The sequence below is a fragment of the Pithys albifrons genome, chromosome 4 (genome assembly GCF_047495875.1).
Source record: "Pithys albifrons albifrons isolate INPA30051 chromosome 4, PitAlb_v1, whole genome shotgun sequence".
Taxonomy (NCBI): domain Eukaryota; kingdom Metazoa; phylum Chordata; class Aves; order Passeriformes; family Thamnophilidae; genus Pithys; species Pithys albifrons.
In genome coordinates, this window is record NC_092461.1 from 81,045,287 (window position 1) to 81,068,343 (window position 23,057).

Below are 23,057 nucleotides of genomic sequence, written 5' to 3' on the forward strand. Positions count from 1 at the left end.
AGTTACTGGAATTATATGAACTCTGCAAAGCAATTTTCTTGGGATATTAATTACTATTTGATTTAGATTTTGTGCATATTTTAAACAAAATTACTTCTGGCCTTGCTGATGTTATTTGGGGTTCCACTGGTATAACTGTAATCACAATTTTATAAATGTGCCTATTTGAAAGTGGGCCAATACAAATCCTTTTATTAAATGTATGAAAAGCTGCTTAATCTACCTGTGTGAACAGAGGGTGACTGATGTTTTCTTTTAACTCTCTTCTGGCAAAATTGTTGATACATGCCTTGAGAGTGAGTAATGTAGTAGTAGTACTGGATATAACATCCCAGAAGTTAATTCTTTTGAATTACTGCTGCATTTTTGTTATTTCTGAAAGGTTTAATACAGAGATTGTTGTGACAAAATTGCTGTTCATTTAAAAGACGTAGAGATAGTTCATTGCCTAAAACAGCCTGTAAGTCTAATTTAAATAACCATCAACTTATTTCTTTTCATTCTAACTTGACCAAAATGGAAAAATACTGTGCATTTTAAAGTACTTTAAGCTGTCCTGTATGCATTTAAGATGCTGGGACTAGGAATATGGATTTTCAAGCTGTGTGAATTGTGCTGTTTAATTAAGATTATTTTTATATCCCTATATATTAAATAATTTTTTGTTTAATGGAAAAATTATTCTTACAAGTGACTTACCAGTTATATATTTTCATTAGTTGACTTAAATAGCATTTTCAAATATATGTATTTGGTATTTTTAAAAGCTTTCTCTGAGCATTTGAAAACTCATAGGTTGCTCAGCAGCCAGTGGAATTTGTTACTTTCATTTTTGGATCTCAGCATTTTGTAATATTTATTTTGTGGTCATAATTCTGGTGTGAGAAGGTTAGATAGCTCTCCCCTGGGGACGTGACCTTTGCAGTCCAAGCAGGTCTAGCATTAAATGATTATGGCAGTTTCCTCTTTCCAAAGAATGGAGTGTCCTGTTCACACAGTTCTCCAGGTCCCAAAGGCGGGAACAGCCAGCAGCTTTAATCAGCAGTAAAGCCCCAGACTTTCATGTGGCAAATCAGGGCTAAAGTAAAGAAAGTAAAATAACTGTATTTATTTATGAAATGTGTTTAAAAGAAAGAAATAAGCCCCACATAGAAAAGAAGATACTACAAATTTGCTTCAACAAGCTGTTCTAATGGGTCTTAGTAAGAGTACCATGGTGTTGCTTTTTAAATCATGAATTTTATGCTGTTTTCTGGAATAGGATTAGTAAATGACAGAGTTGTCATTTTTTTGTTTAATTTTCAATAAAATATGATGTATTTGTGAATACTCAGGCTTTCACCTAAAAAGTCGGAGTTTGCAAGACCTAGTGGTAAATTTCAGAATCTGTTAGAAAAACTGAGATTAAAGTTCATAAGCAAACTCTTATCTGTGGGACTTCAGGTTGTTGCATTAGTGAGTGATAAAAGCTTATTTTTCTGAATGCTACTAAAAAGAATTCTTCCTGAAAAAAATATAGTGGGATGTGCTAATACGTTTAATAAACAATGTTCATTTGATATGTTATTTTTAGGCATTCTAAATGAAATATCTATTGACAGCACTGAGAGCTTGTAATTTATCACACAGGGAGCTTAGATGGGCCTGTTAAATACTGGGAAAAATATTATTAAATTTTCCTCCAAATTTCAGATAGTTAACTAACCCATAAAAATAATCCCTGTCATATCTGGGTAGCTTACTAAAGTCACTGCAGTGTCAGAGAGAACAAAATGTGAATCACAAATAAAGGAAGCAAAGCTGGCCATATGGGTACAGTTACAACAGAAACAATTCTGTACTAGAGATATCAAATTATAAATAGCAGATTAAAATTTTTTTCAGACTCAAAATAGTCTTTCACCATTTTTTCATTGATGAAATAAGAAAGGGGAGAGGTTGTAGGTGTGGGATTTTTTTTTCTGTGCAGCCTATTTAACTCTCTTCTTCAAGGCCTATGGATAGAATTTTTCTTACACTTGAATTCATTACCTTCATTATTGTTCCTCTATGCTTAGACTTAAATCAATTAGGCAGCTCTCCTACTCATTTGCTGTCATCCCAAAAGAAAGGGAAGACTTGCTCTCTTGGGTTGTATTTTTTCTCGTGAAATGTAAAGCAATTACGTTTCTTAGTCTTTGTCTGTTCCAGACACTATGTTTTCCTCGAAAATATATTTCCCAAAGAGACTAAAGAAAAAAATTGGACTTTTTTTTTCTCCTTTGAGTTCTAGTAGAAAATGGCATGCTAGTGATTTCTGTGGGACTGTTTGAGTTCTAACATATAATTAGAGACTCTACACTTTGCCTCCATGAGTTTGTAATGTTCAAGAGAAGTCAGTCAAGATAATCTTTACTGATAATAATATCACATATATTTTACAAATGTGTTATAGTAATAATAATAAAAATAAAGCCTTTTTTATTCCAGAGCTCCTTTGTGAATTTTGAAGCCACCATTAATAATATTTTCTCATCTGGGTTTTGGTAGAGGACAAAAATGCTCAAATCATCTCCAGAGCCAAGCTAAGTTACATTTAAGACTTGTGTAGCTTGCTCATTTGAGCAAAATTCTGCGTGCCTCTGAAATGCACTTTGGCTTCTCTTTTTTTAAGTTAAAATTGTTGATATATGTGAATGGGTAGCACGTGTCGCAAAGACATAGGAGTCAATTATTTGATCAAGCTAAGAGTTCATGTTGTAGAACAGCAGTTAAAGCACTTGAAATCTGGTGACATCTATGTTTGAGAATCAGCAGAAGCTGATAAAGGTTGTGGGACCCAAGTGACATGGTAATTTATTGTAAATGCTGCAATGCATTGATTAGTTCCAATTTTCATTCTACATATGCATGAAAAAGATGGGAAATAATATCCCATGGGGCTGGCTATTGAGTGGTTCCATTCGAGTGTTGTTTGGGATTTCTGCCAGCCACTGAGGGGGTTATGAGGGGCATGGGGTTGTAGTAGAAATTTTTATTAAAGTATTTACACTGCTCTTCAGTTGTGTTGTAGTTCATGAGGGTCCTGGTAAACTCTGGATGCAGGTGCCCCTCATGGAAGGGTGACATACTGTGCAGGCCAGAGTGCAGAGGAGTTTGTTTGGGCTCTAAATGAGCTGAGCTACTTTGGACACTAAAATTAATCAGTGTGTGGCAGTATGTTGTTGCCTAGAGAATAACTTACCCTGTCTCATGGTCGGATGAAATAACCTCTGTAAAGCTTCCTGATATTGTGACCAGAAACAAAGGAAAAACTAGTGTGTGTAAGTGTAATGTAAGCACGTGACTTGGCTGTGCACAAGACCCTTGAAGAGTCTGGAAGCTGCAGTAACGTACCTTATGTTTGTTGTTTGTGACTGGTCATCAGTTCTGATAATTAGGGTTAAGAAGCTACTGTCTTAGGTAAAAAATAATGTAGCTGTTAAGAAATATTAATTCTCCAAAATCATAATTAACCCACTCTGCTTGCTTCCTGCTATCTGCAGCCACTCTTTCTAGAAGGGTAGTACAGTGGCAAAACCAGTAAAAATGGTAGTTTTGAAATAGTTGTTTTAAATGTTTCTTTCCAGGTTTAGTTTTTTTGTAATTGCCATGCCACATCACACACGGTGGTTTATCGGCAGCTCAGAATTGGAGGTATTCTAAGGAGCTGTCAATTATCTGAAGCAATTCTGAATAATTTACTACTGAGTAATTTTTAAGGCATGATAGTACATTCTTCTTTGGGCATCTTACAAGCATTTTTTTCTTTTCAATAAGCAAGCTGTGCATCACACATGTTTACTTCTGAAGAGGAAATAACTGTACCTTACTGTGCATGAGAATTAGTATTTAGTGTTAATTGTGTTGCTTCTTTGGCATTAACAGCATAATTAACTTTGACTTGGTTTTGTGATTTATGGATGAGTTTAATTTTGTGTGACTGGTGTTTGAATCCCTCTAAATGTTTAGAACTGGTATTTCAAGGTATTCCGAGGAATTCCAACTGGTATTCCAATGTAGTGGCAAATAAAGGTCGTAACAAAATGAGAGCAGTATTTCCTACATGTCTTAAATTCTGCTGGACAAACTACAAACTCTGGGGCAGAAAAACAGACCTCACCAGGTGTGTTGATGGTTTATAGAAGGTCAGTAGTGCAGGACCCTTGACCAGCTTAAAGCTCCTCAAGTCAGGAAAACCTGCTAAGGATAACTGGTATCATTACATAACATCGTACTGTGCATGTGCCTCCACTGAGAGAGCTGGTTTTGTGAGGAGCTTATTGGGGTTTTCCAGTTTCTCTTCATGTTTTGATAGTGGCTGCAGTCTTTAGTTTGTAGCAATACATATCTTTGTATGAAAAGTGCGTTTTTCTTGTTTGCTTGTTTGAGGAAATGTCACAAGATTTTGGTGGTTGGTTGGTTTTTTTCATCCAGCTCTCATAACTCAATACTTACACATTTTCTGAGGGTTTATGAGTGTTCATAGTGCACATGTACTATTTCATGCGCAGATGAAGCATGAGTTCTGCTGAGGATTTGAGAGCCAAGTCTCTCTGCCCTTAAAGGACATGTCAAGTTGTCATCTCTGCCCTCTTCTGTGTTCTGCCCTCCCTTTTTAATTTCTTGTTCTCCACAGCTGTTACATGGCTCATTTTCTTCTGCTATACATGTAATATGTTGAATTGAGAGCACAACACTGCACTGGAGTAGGAACTGCCCAGTTCCCAGTACCGTGCTGAGAAAGTGAGAGGTGGAGATGGCTTTAGCCTTGTTAGCTTTATGTCTGGTGATTCTGTGCCTTGTCTCGTCTGCCAGAATTGCTGATAACCCCTCGTGGACATGCTGCTGTGAGAACCATCCACTGATGCAACTGCATATGAGCAAAATGCACATGCTAAGTAGCAGATGCAGGGAGGGAAGAGAAAGCAGAGACTGATTATGCTGGGTTTCATATTTCTTTAAAAGAAGTAAATTTAAATCTTTGTTAAGACAAGCTAAGCAAGTAAATGTTACATTGCTCTTAAATCTTTCTATTAGTTAATCTGTAAAGAGTTGGAAGCAGCTGTTCCAGATGAATGGTTGCCCACTCATGATGAATGGTTTAACTCACATGGGAAGGCAGTAAAGTCTCACATGGCATAAATATCTGTTAAAGTAACAGACAGACTTGTGCTTTTACCTTGTCTTTCCTCTTGGGGAACTTGAGAGAAATAATGCTGGTTGTCAGTATTTTTTTAAAAATATGACTTAACAATATTTTTTATTTTGTTTCTTTGCCTAGGGTATTTATGTAAGGGATGCACCTTTGAAGGACATAAAAGTGTTCAATGCTCGACGATTTGTAGCTCTTTTTAGTGTGGTAAATGCCACGAAGCGAGATGCTGGCAACTATCGCTGCATGATTCGGACAGAAGGAGGAGTTGGTGTATCGAACTATGCAGAACTGATAGTCAAAGGTATTTCATTGTACAAATCAGTATTTGCATGCTCAGTCTATGGAATAAGGACCTGCAATTGCTAATGCAGTAGGAATGTCACCCATTGCCTGGTAAACTCATTAAGAAGTTCAATAAATAGATTTTGTTTATGTAAATATTAAGAGTCTAGCCAACTGTAACAAGGGAATGACAGAAGAAGCCAGGGCTAATTAAGTAGTTACTTGTTGATTGTTGTTGTAAATATTTCCCCAAAATGCACTATTTAGAACTATATTTCTTTCCAAGCTTTTATTTTAAGTATGAACGTAAAAACGACTATTTGCCTCCTTTGTGAAGATCGTATTCTAAAAATATATATACTACAAAATATGAAAGACTTACATTAAAATGAACGCATAAAAAACCACATTCTGGTACATGGAAGGGTGTTTTTAAAAACTTTGAGAAACACTTAAATATCAATAGAATGCATACAGAACTCCCTATCCTTATTATAGAAAACTGCACTAGAACAATTTTTAAATGTTCATTATATTTAAATTGCATTTTGATTGCTTCTTAGTTTTATACTAGTGTTTTGGAGAAACATGATTTTATTGTTGTTCTGTCAGAGGCAAAATCAGATTCTCTAGCATCTAAGCTGTGGAGCCATGTTACTGTGTTATAGAATCATAGAATCATTGAATATGTTAAGTTGAAAGAGACTCATCAGAATCGTTTCATCCAACTCCTGGCACTGCACAGGACCATCCCCAACAATTATACCACGTGCCTGAGAGCATTGTCCAAAGGCTTCCTGAACTTGGTGCTGTGACCACTTCCCTAGGGAGCCTGTTTGAGTGCTCAACCACCCTGTGGATGAAAAACTTTCCAGTCTAAACCTTCTCTGACTCAGCTTCATTCCATTTTTTTAAGTCGTCTTATTGTTCACCACAGAGAAGAGATCAGTGCCTGCCCCTCCTCTCCCCATCATAGGAAAGTTCAAGACAGTGATCAGATCTGCTCTCAGTCTCCTCTGCACACAACATTCAAGGTGAGGCTGACCCAGTGCAGAGCAGAGCGGGACAATCCCCTCCCTCAACTGGCTGGTGATGCTTTGTCTGATGCCCCCCAGGACACAGTTGCCAGGGAACTGCTGACTCCTATTCAGCTGGCCATCGATGAGGACCCCCAGGTGCCTTTCTGCAGTGCTGCTCTCCAGCTTCTCGTTTCCTAGTCTGTACATACAGCCAGGGTTGTCCTGTGTCAGGTGCAGAATCTGGCACTTTGCCTTGTTAAACTTCATACTGTTGGTGATTGCCCATCTCTTTAATTTGACAAGTTCTCTCTGCAGGGCCTCTCTTGCCCTTGGTGGAGTCAACAGTTTCTCCCAATTTAGTGTCATCAGTAAACTTACTTAATATTCTTTTGAGTCAGATGTTCAAGTCATTAATGAGGATGTTGAGGAGAACTGGGCTGAGGATGGAGCCCTTTGGAACCCCACTAGTGACTGGACACCAGTCTGATGTCACCCTATTCACTATTACCCTTTGTGCCCATCTCGTGAGCCAGTTGCTCACCTGTCATGTAACTTCATAATCCAGCTATGTGCTGGACATTTTATCCAGATGGATACTGTGAGAGAAAGTATCAAAAGCTTTGCTGAAGTCCAAAAGGATTACATGTACTGGCTTTTCTAGAGCAGCTGGGCAGGTTACCCTGTTGTAGAAGGAAGTCAGGTTTGGCAAGCAGGACTTTCCCCTCATGAAACTCTGTTGGCTGTGACCAATGACTGTGTTGTCCTCCAGGTGTTTTTTCAGTACCTCCCAGAATAATCTTTTCCATTTTGTCAGGCACTGAAGTGAAATTGGCAACCCTGGAGTTTCTGGGGTCCTCCTTCTTGCCTTTCTTGAAAATCAGAACAACATTAGCCAGCTCCCAGTATGCTGGAACCTCTCCAGTCAGATCGGGGAATAATCTGTCACCAGTAGAAGATGCAAGAAAGTCATAATGAAGAATAAACCATTTTCCAAAAAGAATAAGGTTTCAGTGAATGTGTTGTAAAGAAAATGGAGAGAAACAAGACAAGGATGTTGCAAATAAGCAATATATGAAGATAATGTGATAAAACAATTGTATTATGACAACTTAGATGACCTGTTTGAAAGGATAATGAAGAAAGAAACAAATAAAGTGGGTGAGATGAGAATATAAGACATGGTGGGTTATTTCAGTCCAAGCATGAAAATGAAATAAAGGGATTGGCCAAAAATACATATGTATGAAAGTCAGCAAAGAAAGGAAACATGGACTATAACCCCAGTAGGAATGATGAAGCATCTTTCAGACCTAACATCAGTGTAAACAAGGAAGAATACAGACTGCCTGAAGGAGGCAAATGGAGGAGTTCCTGTATCAGTGACAGGAGATACAGGAAGCCAAAGAAGTTAACTTCTTTTTTTTATTTCTTTGATTCAGGGTGTTTTAATTTACTAGAGCTCCTTTTGGGGTGCAGTAGATGAAATTGTGAAGCGTATCATTAAAGCATTTGTGCTTACCCAGATTCTTTCAGAAAATTTGCACTGGCACTGTGAGCAAGTCGATAGCCTTAGGGTGTAATCCCATTAACTGCTTGTAGAGTGTCAAAGTAATTATGGTAATCCCCACTGCCTGTGCTGGAGCTTTTTTGAGACCACCTGCAGGTCATTCCTTCTGACCTAAGAAGACCCATTTTAAACATTGTGCTGCAAAACTGTAGATGGCTATACTGAAATAGTAGCATTAGGGGCTAATTAGTAAATATACTTTCTTATTGATGGCATATAATTAGGAAATTGTATTTCCCAAGTTTTTAGCAGCTTTTCTGCTATGTCTGTTAGCAGACTTCAAAGATAATGGATTGATTTCAGTGCAGCCATGTATTTTTTTTAATCCATTACCATCAATAAATAATGAAAAATGTACATATACACACACTGCAAGTGATGCTTAGTGTACTTCAGAATAACTGATGGCTTAATAATAGTATGTGTAGAAACAGTGGTGTAATTCCTCCCCGGTCTTTGTTACAAACAATGAATTTAATTCTCTTCTCATTTACGCTGATGTAACTAAACTGCCTTAAGAAGAATTTCGCTGTATTTACATTGCTAGGATGACAGGAGGGTCAAACTGAGCATTTTTAAGTTAAAAGAATCAGTTCTTCACATTTATTGTTTCATTCTGGTTACTGACCTTCTAACTCAAGTTCCAAAAACTAAGTCCTGCATTGGAATATGGCTTTTTTGAAAATATATTTGCTTTTAAGTATAGACATTTGCAGTTGTAGAGTGGGTTACAGCTCTGTACAGCAGTCATTCGACTTCGCTGTAGGCATAATTTCACTAAATGGGAACCTAATTCCAAGTAGATTCCATTCTATGTTCGTAAACTTCATTAAGGTTTGTAGTGCTGTTGTGGCATGATATCCTCTGACACTGGAGACCAGGTACCAGAACTTTTGAAATGAGTGGAAGGGCTTCTAGTGTCAGGTGCTGCAAACCAAACCTGAAATCACAGAGGAATAGGAATGAAATCTTGGAAATAAAAGACATGTAAGAAACTATCAGATGCTTTTTTTTCTTCTTTTTTTTGTCTTCTTTTTCTTACCTGAGCAGGCACATTACAGTAAGGTTTCATCAGTATGGAGGGGAAAAAAAGCACAATTAAATAGCTGTCAGTTAATTCCGTATTCTCTTATTAAAGAATTGTAAACATGAATATATTGTCTAGTTAATGAGAAAATGCCTGTCAGTGTACAATTAATGTGACCTTAAACAGGAAGGGGGAAAAAGGGGGTTTTCTTTGAAAACTATTTTTTTTGTCATCTTATATGCCTGTTAGAGGATGGTGAAATAAAGTATTGATCTCTTTATTTAAATAAATCTTGAAGGGGAGGTTTTCAATTTAGCCGAGTGTTTGTTCTGATAGGAAAGACTGAAAAGATAAGTGCCTTGTCATTGTGTGTCCTCAAACTGCACGGAATCCTCATCTAAGTTTGTCAGAGAATTGGATTGAAATGTCACTTTATCTAATGGGAGACATGAAATTGGCCTTGTCAGATCACCCACTTATTGTAAAAAACAGCAGTTTGTGTCTAATAGATGACATAAAAGTAATCAAACATTGAGCAAAAGGAAAATAGTAGGGTAGAATTGATTAAATGTATTTGGTGAAGTAAATTAGAGTTCTACATATGGTCCCTAGGTTGAATTTTTGTAATAGTGGGCAGATCCAATACAGATTAGGTTTAGGAGAACAAAATGAGCCTGTCTGAGCAGACATCAGATTATTACAGGGTTCAGACTGCTTATTGAGTTCAAACAAGGTAAACCTAGGTGTTCAATTGGTTAAAAGGAGTTTGGTTAGGTTTTTAAATAAGGGCATAAGAAAGGTAGCCATCTGTAATGCTGGCAGCTTAAATGTCTGCATTTTCCAAATGAAAAATTTAACACCGGGAACAGAATCAAACCTCTTCGGGACCTTTAGAGCAAAGAATTTATTCTGGAGGACAAAGTCATTTTGATATGGAGACACAGTAGGAAAATATTAACAATGGCTTATCTGTGTTATCAGTTATTCTCATGCATTAAATATACACAGATACTTGACAGCTGTTTTTGCTCTCTGCCAACTAACCTTTCATGCTGCATCCATCAGACTGTCTCTACCCCTTTTTTACCAATAGTACTGGTGTAAGAACTTCCTTTATGGTTGCCTAACAGTTTCTGTCATGAAGTTCTGCTTTCAGATGCTCGTATTTTGGCATACTGACTTGAGACTAGTATTTTTCAGTGTAGGTGTTTGCCAGAGAAGGACAACAAAGTTGCTGAAGGGTATGGAGAGTAAGTCATATGAGGAGCAGCTGAGGGAGCTGGGATTGTTTAGATTGGAGAATAGGAACCTCAGTGGTGACAGTACTGCTCTCTACAACTACCTGAGAGTCCATCAAGGTAGGGGTCAGTCTCTTCTCTCAGACAGCCAGCAACAGGACAAGAGGACACAGGCTTAAGCTGTGCCAGGGAGGTTCAGGCTGGACATCAGGAAGAATTATGTTACTGAAAGGATGGTTAAGCATTGGAACAGGCTGTCCAGGGAGGTCACCATCCGTTCTCTTTGTGCTGTAGTGTAGTTGGCATGGTGGTGTTCAGTCAAAGCTTGGACTCAATGATCTTGCAGATCTTTTCCAACCTTAATGATTCTGTGAATCAATGACAGATTGTGGAACATACATACATACATTCATAAGCAAAAAAATGGAGCCAGTGGAAAAGGAAACTCTGTAAACTGGGGCTGTCTGTTGCTGGAGGGGAGAAGAAAAGCAGATGCTAGGGAGGGTCATGGCTAGAACAGCAGCAGGCTGGATAGCAAGGAGAGGAGCAGGCACAGAGCCTGTAGACAAAGCCTAGGGTGAAAAACAACACAAACAAACCTGGGGTGGAAATTTAGTGGTTTTTGTAACGTGGGTATGGTGACCATGGTGTGAGGACAAAACAAAAACAAAGCAAAGCAGATAATACAACCCACCCCAGAAGGGGAGGATTACTCAGGTTCTTGTTAATAAATCCTTTGGGGTGGACTAGAGTGAAACAACACTGAATGATCTGTGTTTGTAAATATATATATATATGTAGGGTTTATTTTAGAACAGTTTGGTTTCAAAGGAAAATAAGTGTAGAGCTGTTTTGGTTTTTATCATCTCTAGTAACGCAGCAATATTAAAGCATGAAAATAACACACAAGAAAAATGTAGAAGGGAAAGAAAGAGAAAAAAAGGATAAAGGTCATAACGTATCTATATATATAGATATATATCCACTGGATCTAGCAATGAAACTTGGTAGTTGCAGCTTTGATGTCTCTTGGTTGAAGCGATGGTCTTGATACACTGGAAGTGGGAAGCCTCCGCAAAACTCAAAGGTTTCAGGTGGGAACACCTAGTACCTCCCCTGAGTCCGGGATGTTTTACAGTGGATGATGTCACAGGAGATGTCCTGAGTCTCTGACACCTCCTAAGACATTACAGCTGCCTATTAGGTCCATCATCTGAGATGAATAGCCCAGGCTAGGGGTGCACTGTCTTCAAGGCTCCCCGGAGGGGTTTTCACAGCAGAGTCATCATGCAAAGGAGGACATTGGTATGATAAGGATTATCCCACCTCCAGGGATTTGTCTCTTATCAGCCTCTTCTCTTATCTGGAAATCCAGCTTGTAGCTTCAGGTGTATGCACACCAGACTGCACCTGGCATAGTTGGACAATAGCACCCCTTTATCTTATCTGAAGGTCCTTTTGCAGTAGCCATATTCATGGAGGGGTGGGCTTTGCTGGATGAGCAGGTATTTCTTTGGGGTTTGACAAAAGTATATTGGTGGTCTTAATCATATCTAAACCGTAACCATTTCAGTCTCTGACAGCAGAGAATGGCAAAGGTGGATGGGTTATAAGGGGAAAGATGGAGGGGTTTACACCACTACTTTCTTTTCATAAAGGCTTGTGTACAACATCATTTGTCAGAGAATTCAAGAAGAGGTCACATGTTGTTCTAGGTCTAAAAAGTGTGAAATTTGAAAGTATAGATAAACTTACCTTGTTTTCTTGAGTTAATACTCTGTTTTTAAGACCCATATTTTAAGAATTTCACAGTGTTGAATAGCTTTGTTTATGTGCTTCGGGAAAGATCTGCAAGGAAGAACTCTTATTTAAGCTAGGTCATTGTACTAAGTGGCTACAAACTTGTTTCTGCTGTCAGTTTGGATTCCATCCCTGACCATACACAGCTGTAAAATCTCAAGTCTACTGTACCATTTTATAAAGGTATTAATTTGAGTTGTATTTAATTGAGACTACTCCACTGACCACAAGTGAAATACAGTTGTGCTGCACTGTGGTACTTAACCTGACAAAGGGATTCAGACTCCTCAATATCTTAAAAAGAATTAAATCATTAAGTCTAACAAAAGAATAAATTAAAAAGAGGAATATCTTTCACACTTCAGTCGTGAAATTGGCTCATTATGTTTGGATATCTAGTGTTTGTATTAAAGAATCTGCTTAACTGAGTCTCACGTTTTTAACAGTCTCTTCTTAATATAGGCATCATGTTTGTAATGAAAGGTTGATTTTATGTAGTCTCAATGTCTGTTAAGAAGACAACTTTTAGTATTAAACTATGGTAATGTCATTAAACTGCAGTATATGCAGGTTTTCCTGTAATAATGCAGCTTGCGTTAACCTTTTGCATTGTGGTCGTAGAGAAGTGAATAATATGCCCTGAGGTATAAAAAGACAATAAAATACTGTCTGTTTCAAGTACTTGTAATACTTGGAATGAACTGGTGTAACCACTAACCTTAGTGACCTAGCTCCTGAGTTTGCATTTTGAATGGCACTTCAACAGCCTTTAGTAGCATTTGAAACTTGAAAGTAATTAACTGTTCTTTCAGCATGGCTAAGTAAATGCCTTAGGATGCTCTATAAAAGTTCCATTTCATGTCTTGGTTCACAAAACAGCCTAATGATTTAAATTGATGCTAAATCATTTTGAGTCAAGTCAGAACTGTTTCCAGACATGCTATCACTGTATGAAGCCATAGTTTATATACTTCAGAAAGAATAGTTTCCTTAAAATTGCAGTATATTTCTAACCCAATGATGACATCAGTTTGCTGTATATTGCTAGTGACATAAAACAATGTTTTCCCTACTTGCTTGAAAATGTAAACAATATTCTTTATATCCTGGGATCTACCATATTAAGCTATTTTTATGTCTGTTCTAATTAGTAATTATTAATACACATCTTTGGACACATTCTGGTTTATTGCCGACTGTATCATGTTCTTCATTATAGTAATCAATTAGTTTTATTAAGATATATAGTTATGATGCCTGTGTTTGCTGTTTTGTAATGTCATATTTCAGCAATTGCTAACAGATTGCACAGATCGAAGCTTGCATACAAGTGTACAGTGCTAATTAGAAACACCATCTATCTGAGGCATGGCTAGTCTTCAATGTACTTAGTGCTCTGAGTTACTCTTCTGTAAATTAAAACAAGGTAGCATGCTGTAGGATAATTACATGTTTGTTAAAATAGTGATTCTGCTATTTCTCAGAGTTCCTTTCTCCCTTTTGCTTCATTCTTTTATGCTCTTTGCTTTAACTGTGACTTTGAAGTCCTTGAGAAAATGATGAAATATATAAATTCAGTGTCTTGTCTGTTTAACTACCTATTTCTCAACACACAGAGAAATGGTTAGCAGAAGAGGATAAATCTGAATGTAAAGCTTAGCGAAGACAGATGTCCTACCTTCATTACATATTCTGGGTAGCCTTAAGAAGGTGGCAGTGTTTGCTGATAGATATGTTAAGAATATTGGATCAAACAGTGCCTTATTACAGTGGCCTGGTTTCATTCTACTTGAATATATTTATCCAGTGGGAAGGTGAATTTTTTTGCAGATATGATGCCTGAAACAAGAGAATATAGGAAAAACCACAATTTGTTATTTAACTTTAAAAAGACAGGATATTTGTAAATTATTTCTACAGTCTAATTTAACATGAGATGCCCATCAAATAAAAGTGGGTTTAAAATTTTGCTCACTTTGAAACTATTTAGAGTCCAGACTATGAGGATATCAGATGCGGGTTTGCTCTGTGATAGAGAGTGCTGCTTCTATGTGGTAGCTACTGAAAATAAGCCATGAAGTAGAATCAGACCTGTAGTAAAATCTCAAGAAATCCCCCAGCTTTCATTTAGAAACTCTTTTATTTTAACCAGGGTACAGGACTTGAAAATTTCTATACTTATTCTGCGCACAGAGAAGTCTGAAAATATGAAGGCTGAGTAGTTAAGTACATGAAAAGTAATGAATAAAGAAAATTATTTTGTTTTCATGCAGAAATTGCTGTTCTGATTAAGTCTAGGGATAGAGTACAACATCTATTTTACCTTAAAATTGTTAGTTTTGAGTAGAATATTATTAACATCCAGGAAGAACTGTATTTCAATAAGGAAACTTGAGATTGTCTTTAAATGGGAAGTTAAGTTACCATGTAATATCTAGTGAACAGAATTCCATTTGGATCTTGTTTGAAGTTAGGTGGTATAAACCAAAAGCTTCATGTTAAAATCTCCAAGTGCATAAGCAAAAGAGTTTGCATATTGCAGTTTAATGAAATCTGTCCTGGTGATTTCTTCATATCCATACTTTTATGCAATTTTCAGCTCTAGTATACTACAAAGCACATTGCTTATTTGAATGTTTGAGAAGTAGAAAAAACACAAGTGTAATCATTGCTTGTTTTTGTGCTTCAGAACCACCAGTTCCCATTGCTCCACCCCAGCTGTCCTCAGTCGGTGCAACGTACCTGTGGATACAGCTGAATGCCAATTCCATCAATGGGGATGGACCCATTATTCAAAGAGAAGTTGAATATCGAACTTCAAGTGGAAGCTGGTATGACATACAACCTGTGGACTCCACGAGCTATAAGATTGGGCACCTGGATCCTGATACAGAATATGAAATCAGTGTATTACTTACAAGACCAGGTGAAGGAGGAACAGGATCTCCTGGCCCTGCTCTCAAAACAAGAACAAAATGTGCTGGTGAGTACTGAAAAGTGATGGGAAAGTTCTAAGCATCTTTCTACAGCTGAAAACATATGGTTATTTCACGAGCAGCTTCTACTGTCTATCTTAAAACCTGCAGAAATTAAAACTGAATGTTTTTAAGTATAAGCTGTTAGCATTGTCCAGCTATGATGATCTTGAAACCAACCTTCAGTGCCACTGCAATTTGTAGATGAAATCATGCTTTACTATCTGGTACGCACTGAGCTCTCTCCATTTCATTACACCACTCTCTTGTCAGTGTGTGTTTGGGATTTGGTTTTTTGTTTTTTTTTCCCCTGGCTAGTTTCCCAAGCTTGAATAAAATTTTGTTTGTTTTCGATAAAGTTGCTTTTTTTCCTGTTTTCAATGTCAGTTATAACAAACTTGTGGATAAAGTAGAAAGGGATCCTTCGTAACAGAAAAAGCGTTCACTGTTAAATCTTAATTAGCAAATGAGGTTTAGTTAAGGGCTGACTGACAGCATGTCTGTTTATTAAATGAGAAAGTATTATTTCTGGTGCATTGTAGCAGTCTTGGCTCCTGTTTTGGATGTTATAATTAGTAGAGCTGACCTCTTGATTGTAAAAACATACAAAGTATAATAATTTTCGGTAATGGTGGTAGTGGTGCTACTTTGGAATTTAGCTGCGTAAAAATAATAGAGTATACTGTCACCTGGATTTTTTTTGGTCATTAGTATTTTCCCCCAATATTTTGAATCTTCTTTCTGCTGCTGTAAAATTGCTGGAAGATAGGCAGGAGTGTACCTAGAGGAAATGGGAATAAGCAAGTGGTATTAGCTTATTGTTCCTAGTCTTTTAAAGAATGACTTGGAGTTTTCTGTCCTTTGAACAGGAAAAATTGCATACTTCAACAGAAGTAATTGTCTATTTCCATTGCATATGAAAGTACCGTTACTTTTAGTAAAGTCATCTGACCCCCTGTCGGTGACAAATGGTATTTCAGTTGAATTGAATTGGTGTGATGTAAAACACAAAAGGAAATATAGTTGCTTTCAAAATCTGTGTTAGGTTTTGAAGATGCAGGCTTATACAAGTACTAATGCTTTCATGTTTTGGGGTTTTTTTGTATTTTTCTTCCTCTCATTACTGAAAAGAATTATTTAATGAAAAATATCAAAAGCAGTACGTCTGAGTTATAAAAATGGTAAAATATATGTAGGATTTTCTGCACTACACTAAGATAACTTCAGCTTAGTCAAAAGTGAAGCATAGAAATTAATTGTAGTTCCCTTCAGGAGAGTTTCTGGGTCACCATGCGCTTCATAATAACTTAAAATATCTGTCTAGACTAGGTAAGAATGTATTTAATATAAAGTAAACAATTTATTATGTGGAGGAAAAGGACTTCACACAACCAGTCTTTGAGGTTTATGGTGAAAAGCCATTTAATACATGCTGCACACAGTTTATATAGGGTTAAGGCTACGTATTTTTGGCTAAATTGAATCTCACACCATCAAACTACAAATCCTAGCTGGTTATAATCTATATCTCACAAGTCCAGTGTTTTGGTGAACTCATCCTGACTGTTTTCAGGTACATCTCCGGGGTCCTGTGGGAAAGTACTGTGTGAACTCCTAGGGAGTGATTTCCTCCCTGCCACTCAGCAGCAGCTGTGGCCTTGTTTATTCTTAGCTTGTAGCTGCCTCAGTCTTACAAGGTCCATATAGATCTGAATTTTTCTGTACCTACATTTAATACACAAGTGCTTCAGTTATTTTAAAATTATTAGTTTTTCTTATAGTTTGTTCATCTGGTTAAATGACCAGTTAAGGCAATGCTGGGTGCTGTGTATCTGAGCCTGTCTGTACTAAAGGATTAGAGTGTGGGAGGTGACACCAGCCAGCAGCCAAGTACCCACACGACCACTCGCTCCGTCACCTCTGCCACAGGTCAGGGAGAAAACAGAAGAAAGGCAAGAATACTCAGGCTTGTTTTAGTCACAAATCCAAAACACAGTGCCATATAGGCTACTATGAAGGACATTAACTCCATTTCAGCCACATTGAGTAGAGAGTGAAATCCAGAGTTTTAGTTAAATTTAAGAACATCATATGCTTTCTGGTCTTTTCAGTGGTACATACTGTTGAATAATAAAACATGCATTCAGTCTCATAAACCACTATGTACTGGAAGTATTTTACTACCTGGTAACATCTTGTAATAAATCAGAATTATTTGTGTTTTCATTAAGCTAAACAGCAGCCTTCTTAAATTAAAAGCAGGAAGTGAAGTGACTGAAAAATTTAAATTGAATGATGATCCATCTCTACAAACTGGCTTTTTTATAGCAGAGGATCCTGCTTTGAAAGGTGTAGTGGTTATTGGTTAACTGTTAGCAAGTGACTTGCTAATAACTGGCCCAAGGGTTTAAAAGGAGATGCTGATAAACTAATGACGGTATAATTAAGCTGGGAAGGAGTAAAATAATGCCAGTCTCCAAAGCATACCACAGAATTAATAAAACAGGAGTCTTTAAGAGAAGAATCATTGCACCTTTTTAATTACTGTGATAATTGTAGGCTGCTTGCCTGTTCCCTAGGGGAAGATAGTGAACCACTTGGCAACTTGAAGCAGTATGCTAGGCATTCAGTAATCTGAATAGCTCTCCAAAGCATCTGAAATATGTTTTCATTTTAGCAAAATGAGATTTCGGAGGCTTGTAATAGACAAGTCTTATCTGGAACTTTACTAAATAAAAGTATCTATAATTAGAAGGCAAAGAAAAAAAATCTCTCCAAGACTTGGTTGCATCACACTCAGTGGAGCAGTTACTACTTTAGAAAGTGCTTTGCTTCCTTTCGGTGAAATATAATGTAAATGTAAGTGCTATTTCAGGAAGGCCAAGGAATTACATCTAGGTCTGGATTAAATTTACCCTAGAATGTGGAGTTCAGGTTTGAAAAAGGGAAGGTTAATGGATTTTGGCCAATGTGAAACATATTAGAGTTAAACTTAGAAAAAAGGGCTATTCTTATTTCAAGGTATGAAATGGAGGCCTCTCCAGGTTGTCTGGAATTTGAATCACCAGTTCCTGTGCTCAAAACCTACCCCGTCCCACAACCATCTCATATGGTGTTATGAGCCTAGAAGGCTGCTGCCAATATAAGGGGGACAGGGAGAGATGGGAAGAAAACTCATTAGGGGATAGGTACATGACAGGACATTTCCATTATATAGCATTTCTCAAGTGACCTGGATGTATATTTTTAGGCTGGTATAAAATAACTTGTAAAATAAGAATTGCAGAGTAGTCACCCACAATTAGAGCTATTTAAGGGCAGGGGATCAGAGTGCTTCACACTTCAGGCACTGTTATCTGAGGAGTGAGAGTGTTAGCCAGGTGTGAGGCTTGTAATGTCAGTCACTGCTGTAGAGAGCTGGGTGAGCTGTTGCTAGCAGAGAAATAGCTGCACAAATATTTGGACCAAAGAAATCACCTTGTATGTGAACATAGAACAGTACCTATAGTGGCTCTGCCATATGGCATATAGGAAGTTTGAGGATATGAGAATCAGTACTTATTAAACAAACCCCTATTAGCTCTTACTTAAGTAGACTGGGAGTCCTCTATGACTGAAAAAGTCCAGAATCAAATCTTCTCTAAGTCATAGATTCATAGCATGGAAGGGACCTTAAAAATCATCTGGTTCCACCCACCCAGCCATGGGCAGGGACACCTTCCATCAGACCAGGTTGCTCAAAGCCCCATCCAATGTGGCCATGAACACTGCCAGGTCTGGCGCATCCACAGCTTCTCTGGGCAGCTTGTTCCTGTGCCTCATCACCCTCATAGCAAAGAATTTCTTCCTAACATCTAATCTAAACTTACTTTCTTTTAGTTCAATGCCACTGCCCCTTGTCCTGTCACTACGGTTTCTGTTGAGACCCAATCTGACCCAAAAAACAGTAGAACTGTCTATAGTAAAACTTAAGGAGGTATGTTGAAGGATTAATGTTAGACTATTTTGTAATTTCTCCTTACCCATATCAATATATTTGTGGGTAGAACTATTTATTTCAGTGCTTTCCAACATGCTTCATCTTTGACATGAATTGCATGATACAAAGCTTCATCTAGGATGTGTCCCTGCACTCTGATGGTGAGACAGTGCCCCAGTTAAAACGCTCTGAAAAATTCAGAATTGCTAAATGAGCTCCTGCATTTTTTTTTCTATAGCCTCTCTAGTAGGGGATTATTTTTAAGCAATGTTGTTCCTTGAATCTGCTGATGAACAGATACATCTTAAAGACGGCTACCTTTGCAAAAAGGTAAAATAAAATCATCTCTCCTGCTAAGGGAGGGAATTTTCAAGGCCCCCTAGGGAAAACTGTTGCCTTTTTCTCATAATTTTTCTTTTTTCACTGTGACATTTGGAATAATTCCCAAATATTACCATATTTTCATTTGCTGAGCCAGAAAATGTATTGGAAATTAGGAAAATAAAAATAAATATAAAGGCTACCATGAAAGTAACTTCTGATGAATTATCCCCAAACTGTGGGGGTTTTTTAACAGTCAGAACTCTACTTCTCTGTGCTAAGACACAATTATTGGCCTGCAGTATTTTCAAAAACAATCACTGTGTATTTAACCAACAATTTTCATACAAAGAAGTAACAAGAATGTTTTAATTAACATAGTTAATTTTGCTGTCTTGTCTACCCCATTACCTGATCTTGTTGGGAGGAAAGTTGTTACTCCCAGAACAACTGAGCTGTAGAAGCCCTGCTGCAGGTTTGTTGTAAAATGTCTGGTACTCCTAGAAGGCTTGTTACAATATGGAAGAACAGAGCAGAGGAACTCTTTAAATCCCTACTCTTGAAAAAGAATAATCTTTATTTTATTAATTTTACTCACTGTTGCGGCTTCATCTGAATAACCTTCCAAGGTGTCAAAGCCACAACACTAGTTCCGTGCTGCCCACTGGCATCCACTGGCATTATGAAAAAAACTACACATGCCAGACTACACTGGTGAAATGAGTATCCTCTTCCCTCTGATCACTTAAGACGCGCATCAGACTGAAACAGAAAGAAGCATTTTTAAGGAGATTGTACAAACGAGCAACTGCATTGAATGCTGCTTATAAATTCAGTGTGCTCAGCTATGCTTTATGCCACCACTTTCCTCCTGCCCCATGACATGGAGCACTGGCCAGGTCCTATAAGATGGACAGTCTGCAACTCCAAAGCATTCGGAATAGAAAGTCACTTTTGCAGTTGGTCGTCCCTGTTTTCCACCCTCCCATCTTCTTTTGTTATTAATTCTGTAATTAGACTCCCCCTTTGTCAGTGTCCAAGGCAGTTAAATGCCACCCTGATACCTGATCTTGGAAGCTCAGCAGGGTCAGCCCCAGTTAGTTCTTGAATGGGAGACATCCTGGGAATACCGGAGGCTGAAGGTTCTAGTCCTGAGGACTTCACTGTCACCGTCCAAGCTCACTCAGCCATGGCAGATGAACCTTAGGAGTTAAACAGTGGGGCCAGTACTGTGCACGCTGTGCCTCACCTAAAAAATCACTGTGCAGGCTGGAAGGGCACGTGGGGAGAGCCCTTCCCAAATCTTCATTCGTGAAGGCTAGCCATGATGATGTCAGTGTCCATGCCTTAGCCTGTCTTGGATCTCAGTGATACTGCTTATTTCCATGCCCTTCCTCATTCCATATCACTGTTAGGAAAGATGAGTTCCTTCCTAAGAACTTCTCTAGGCTGAAATGGCAGCTGCCTTTTTCTGTCCTTGAAGGCTTCTTTGGATCTTTTAACTTACGTTGTCTCAAGAAAAGTGGAAGGATCTTGGTGTCATTGGGAATTAAGTTATTCCTTTCCATTGCCATACCTTGGGGGACTGCTTGTGAAGAGGTTCAGGGCTTTTTTCAGGCATATAACAAAGTCTTAAAATAGTTTCGTGATCATAAGAAAATGTCAACTTGAACTGCAGGTTCTTTTCCACAGCTCTTTCTCAGAACTTAACAATTTTCTCAGAAGTTTGAACCACGATTTTGTAGCTGTGTTGTATTTGAGCTAGACCTCAGGTCACAGACACCTGAACCCTGAGGAGGAGGGTTGAAGATACTGCACCATTTTATTTTCCATGGAAAAGTTCCATGATATTTTCAAAGTCACTATTCCTAACCTGAAACTATAATAAACTTTAGTAGGAAGTTGCATTGATTTATCAGAACTAGAAGTCCACAGTGAACTCACATTCATTTATGGTTTTATTGTGAAAGTAATTTCCTACTGTATTGTCCTTTCCAATACACAAACCATTCTCATATAAGGTCTGTTTTCTCATAAGGGTAAAAGCTAGTATGAGATTTTCTGCACTGTAGCAGTTGAATTTCAGCTTTTGGATGTGCAGAAGGTAAACTGATACATTTTAGTAGAATTCCAAGAAAATACTATGTATTGCATGTCCATGTCTCTGTGTCACTTGTCACTTAATTCCGATGAGAAAACAAAAAATTGCATCTTCTTGGAAAGGACTCTACAGAAAATACAAATGATGTTCAGCTGTGACTATATGAAAGGTCTTCTTTGGTAGCCACTTGTCTGGAAACAAGCCCCTAAGTTGTTCCTTACTAAGATGATTTCTCCGATATCATCTTACAGAACAGCCTTTCCTTGTGTTACTGGAAATCTTGGGTCTAGAAAAAACCCAAATAGTCCAAATTCCTTTCATAAAGGATCTCTTTAAATTAATTTCTCCTGTTCTTTGTCTCACAGTCTAGAATTCCCCTTTGGGAGTTCTTTAAGTCTCTAAAAGAAAAAAAAAACAAACAGATAAAAAAATGGAGTAAATGACAGTGAGTGCAACTGCAACAAATGCCACTCCTATCTTCTAGAAGGTCAAAAAGGAAGTCCAGAGAACTTACAGGCTGAACAGCCTCACCATAACCCCTGGGAAGGTGATGGGACAGCTAATCTTGGAAGCCATTTCCAGCCACAGAAAAAACAGTATCAAGGGAATTCAGCATAGATTCACAGAAGGCAAGTCATGCTTGATGAATCTGATAGCCTTATGTGATGAAATGGTTTCATAGGTGAGAAGGGAGAAGTGGATATACTCAAAAGTCATCTAGAAAACATACTAGATGCTCTAGTTGTCCATGGTTGAGCAAGGGTGGTGGAGGGAGGGGTTGGACCAGATGAATCAGACCCTTCCTACCTCAGCCTTTCTGTGATTGCAAGTTTCTGTGGAAGTCTGGAAAGAGGAGCTGTTGTCATGGTGTCTGTTAAATTCTTCTGGACTCTGCTTTCACAAGCAGGGATGTGTCATGATCTTTCCACTGTATTCCTATCATTCCCTGAAATTGTATAAACAGTGAGGTAGGTACAGTGTGATGGAAAGAATTTATCACAGACAAAAGTTTGAGTTCCACCCATCATTCTGGATGCTTCTTCAGATTTGTGGTTGCCAAGGAGAGGGTAAAATAAACATTTTCCTTTAGAAAGTAAAACATCAGGGTATTTGCCCTTGTGTCTTTTGGGGAGGAAATCACAGATTGGTTTTCCATTCAGTAAACCTTTGGCCTGTGGGCGAAAATACTTTCCTAATATCAGCAACTAAGTGGTCTGGTGTTATGCAGAGATATTACTAATACCTGCACTTTTGTGTCTTCATCAGTCCCTGAATACATATTTTTGGGTTAGTTAGAGCTTCCAGAGATCTCACTTGAAAACAGAACGTTTTTCCTTCCTGCCAGCTGACAGGGTGGGCAAAAAGAGGACAGGGAAACTGCAAATATTTACTTCTGTTGGTTCTCTCTCTGACACGTGTGTGGAAGTATGTAAGGAATATAGGCACACTCTAGTGATGATGATGATAAGGACACAGACTATGAAACCCAGCCGCCAGATCAGTTTGTTTTGAGGGGAAACATTTGGAATTCTTTCCTGGCAGTTATATCTGGTTTAATACAGGGGCGGAAAC

The 23,057-nt window shown here is 38.0% G+C and overlaps 1 protein-coding gene and 1 long non-coding RNA gene across 16 annotated transcripts in view; one reads left to right on the plus strand and one right to left on the minus strand.

Annotated features, from left to right (window-relative positions):
- The window catches only part of PTPRM (protein tyrosine phosphatase receptor type M), a 467,851-nt gene that overhangs the window by 168,421 nt on the left and 276,373 nt on the right, over positions 1-23,057 (plus strand). For all 13 annotated transcript variants that reach the window (XM_071554784.1, XM_071554787.1, XM_071554785.1 and 10 more), the window contains exons 6-7: positions 5,303-5,477; positions 14,799-15,092. In XM_071554784.1, the coding sequence (XP_071410885.1) occupies positions 5,303-5,477; positions 14,799-15,092 (469 nt within the window). The remainder of the gene's footprint in view (positions 1-5,302; positions 5,478-14,798; positions 15,093-23,057) is intronic.
- On the minus strand, positions 7,560-20,049 carry LOC139671623 (uncharacterized). Of its 3 annotated transcripts, none has more exons than XR_011697759.1 (6): positions 19,983-20,049; positions 15,774-15,865; positions 14,852-14,993; positions 13,788-13,948; positions 12,065-12,157; positions 7,560-8,984 (listed from the first exon to the last, which is right to left on the minus strand). It is a non-coding gene; the product is annotated as an uncharacterized lncRNA (long non-coding RNA). The 3 variants fall into 3 exon arrangements; XR_011697758.1 differs by lacking the exon at positions 19,983-20,049 and adding an exon at positions 19,107-19,183; XR_011697760.1 differs by lacking the exons at positions 12,065-12,157; positions 19,983-20,049 and adding an exon at positions 19,107-19,183.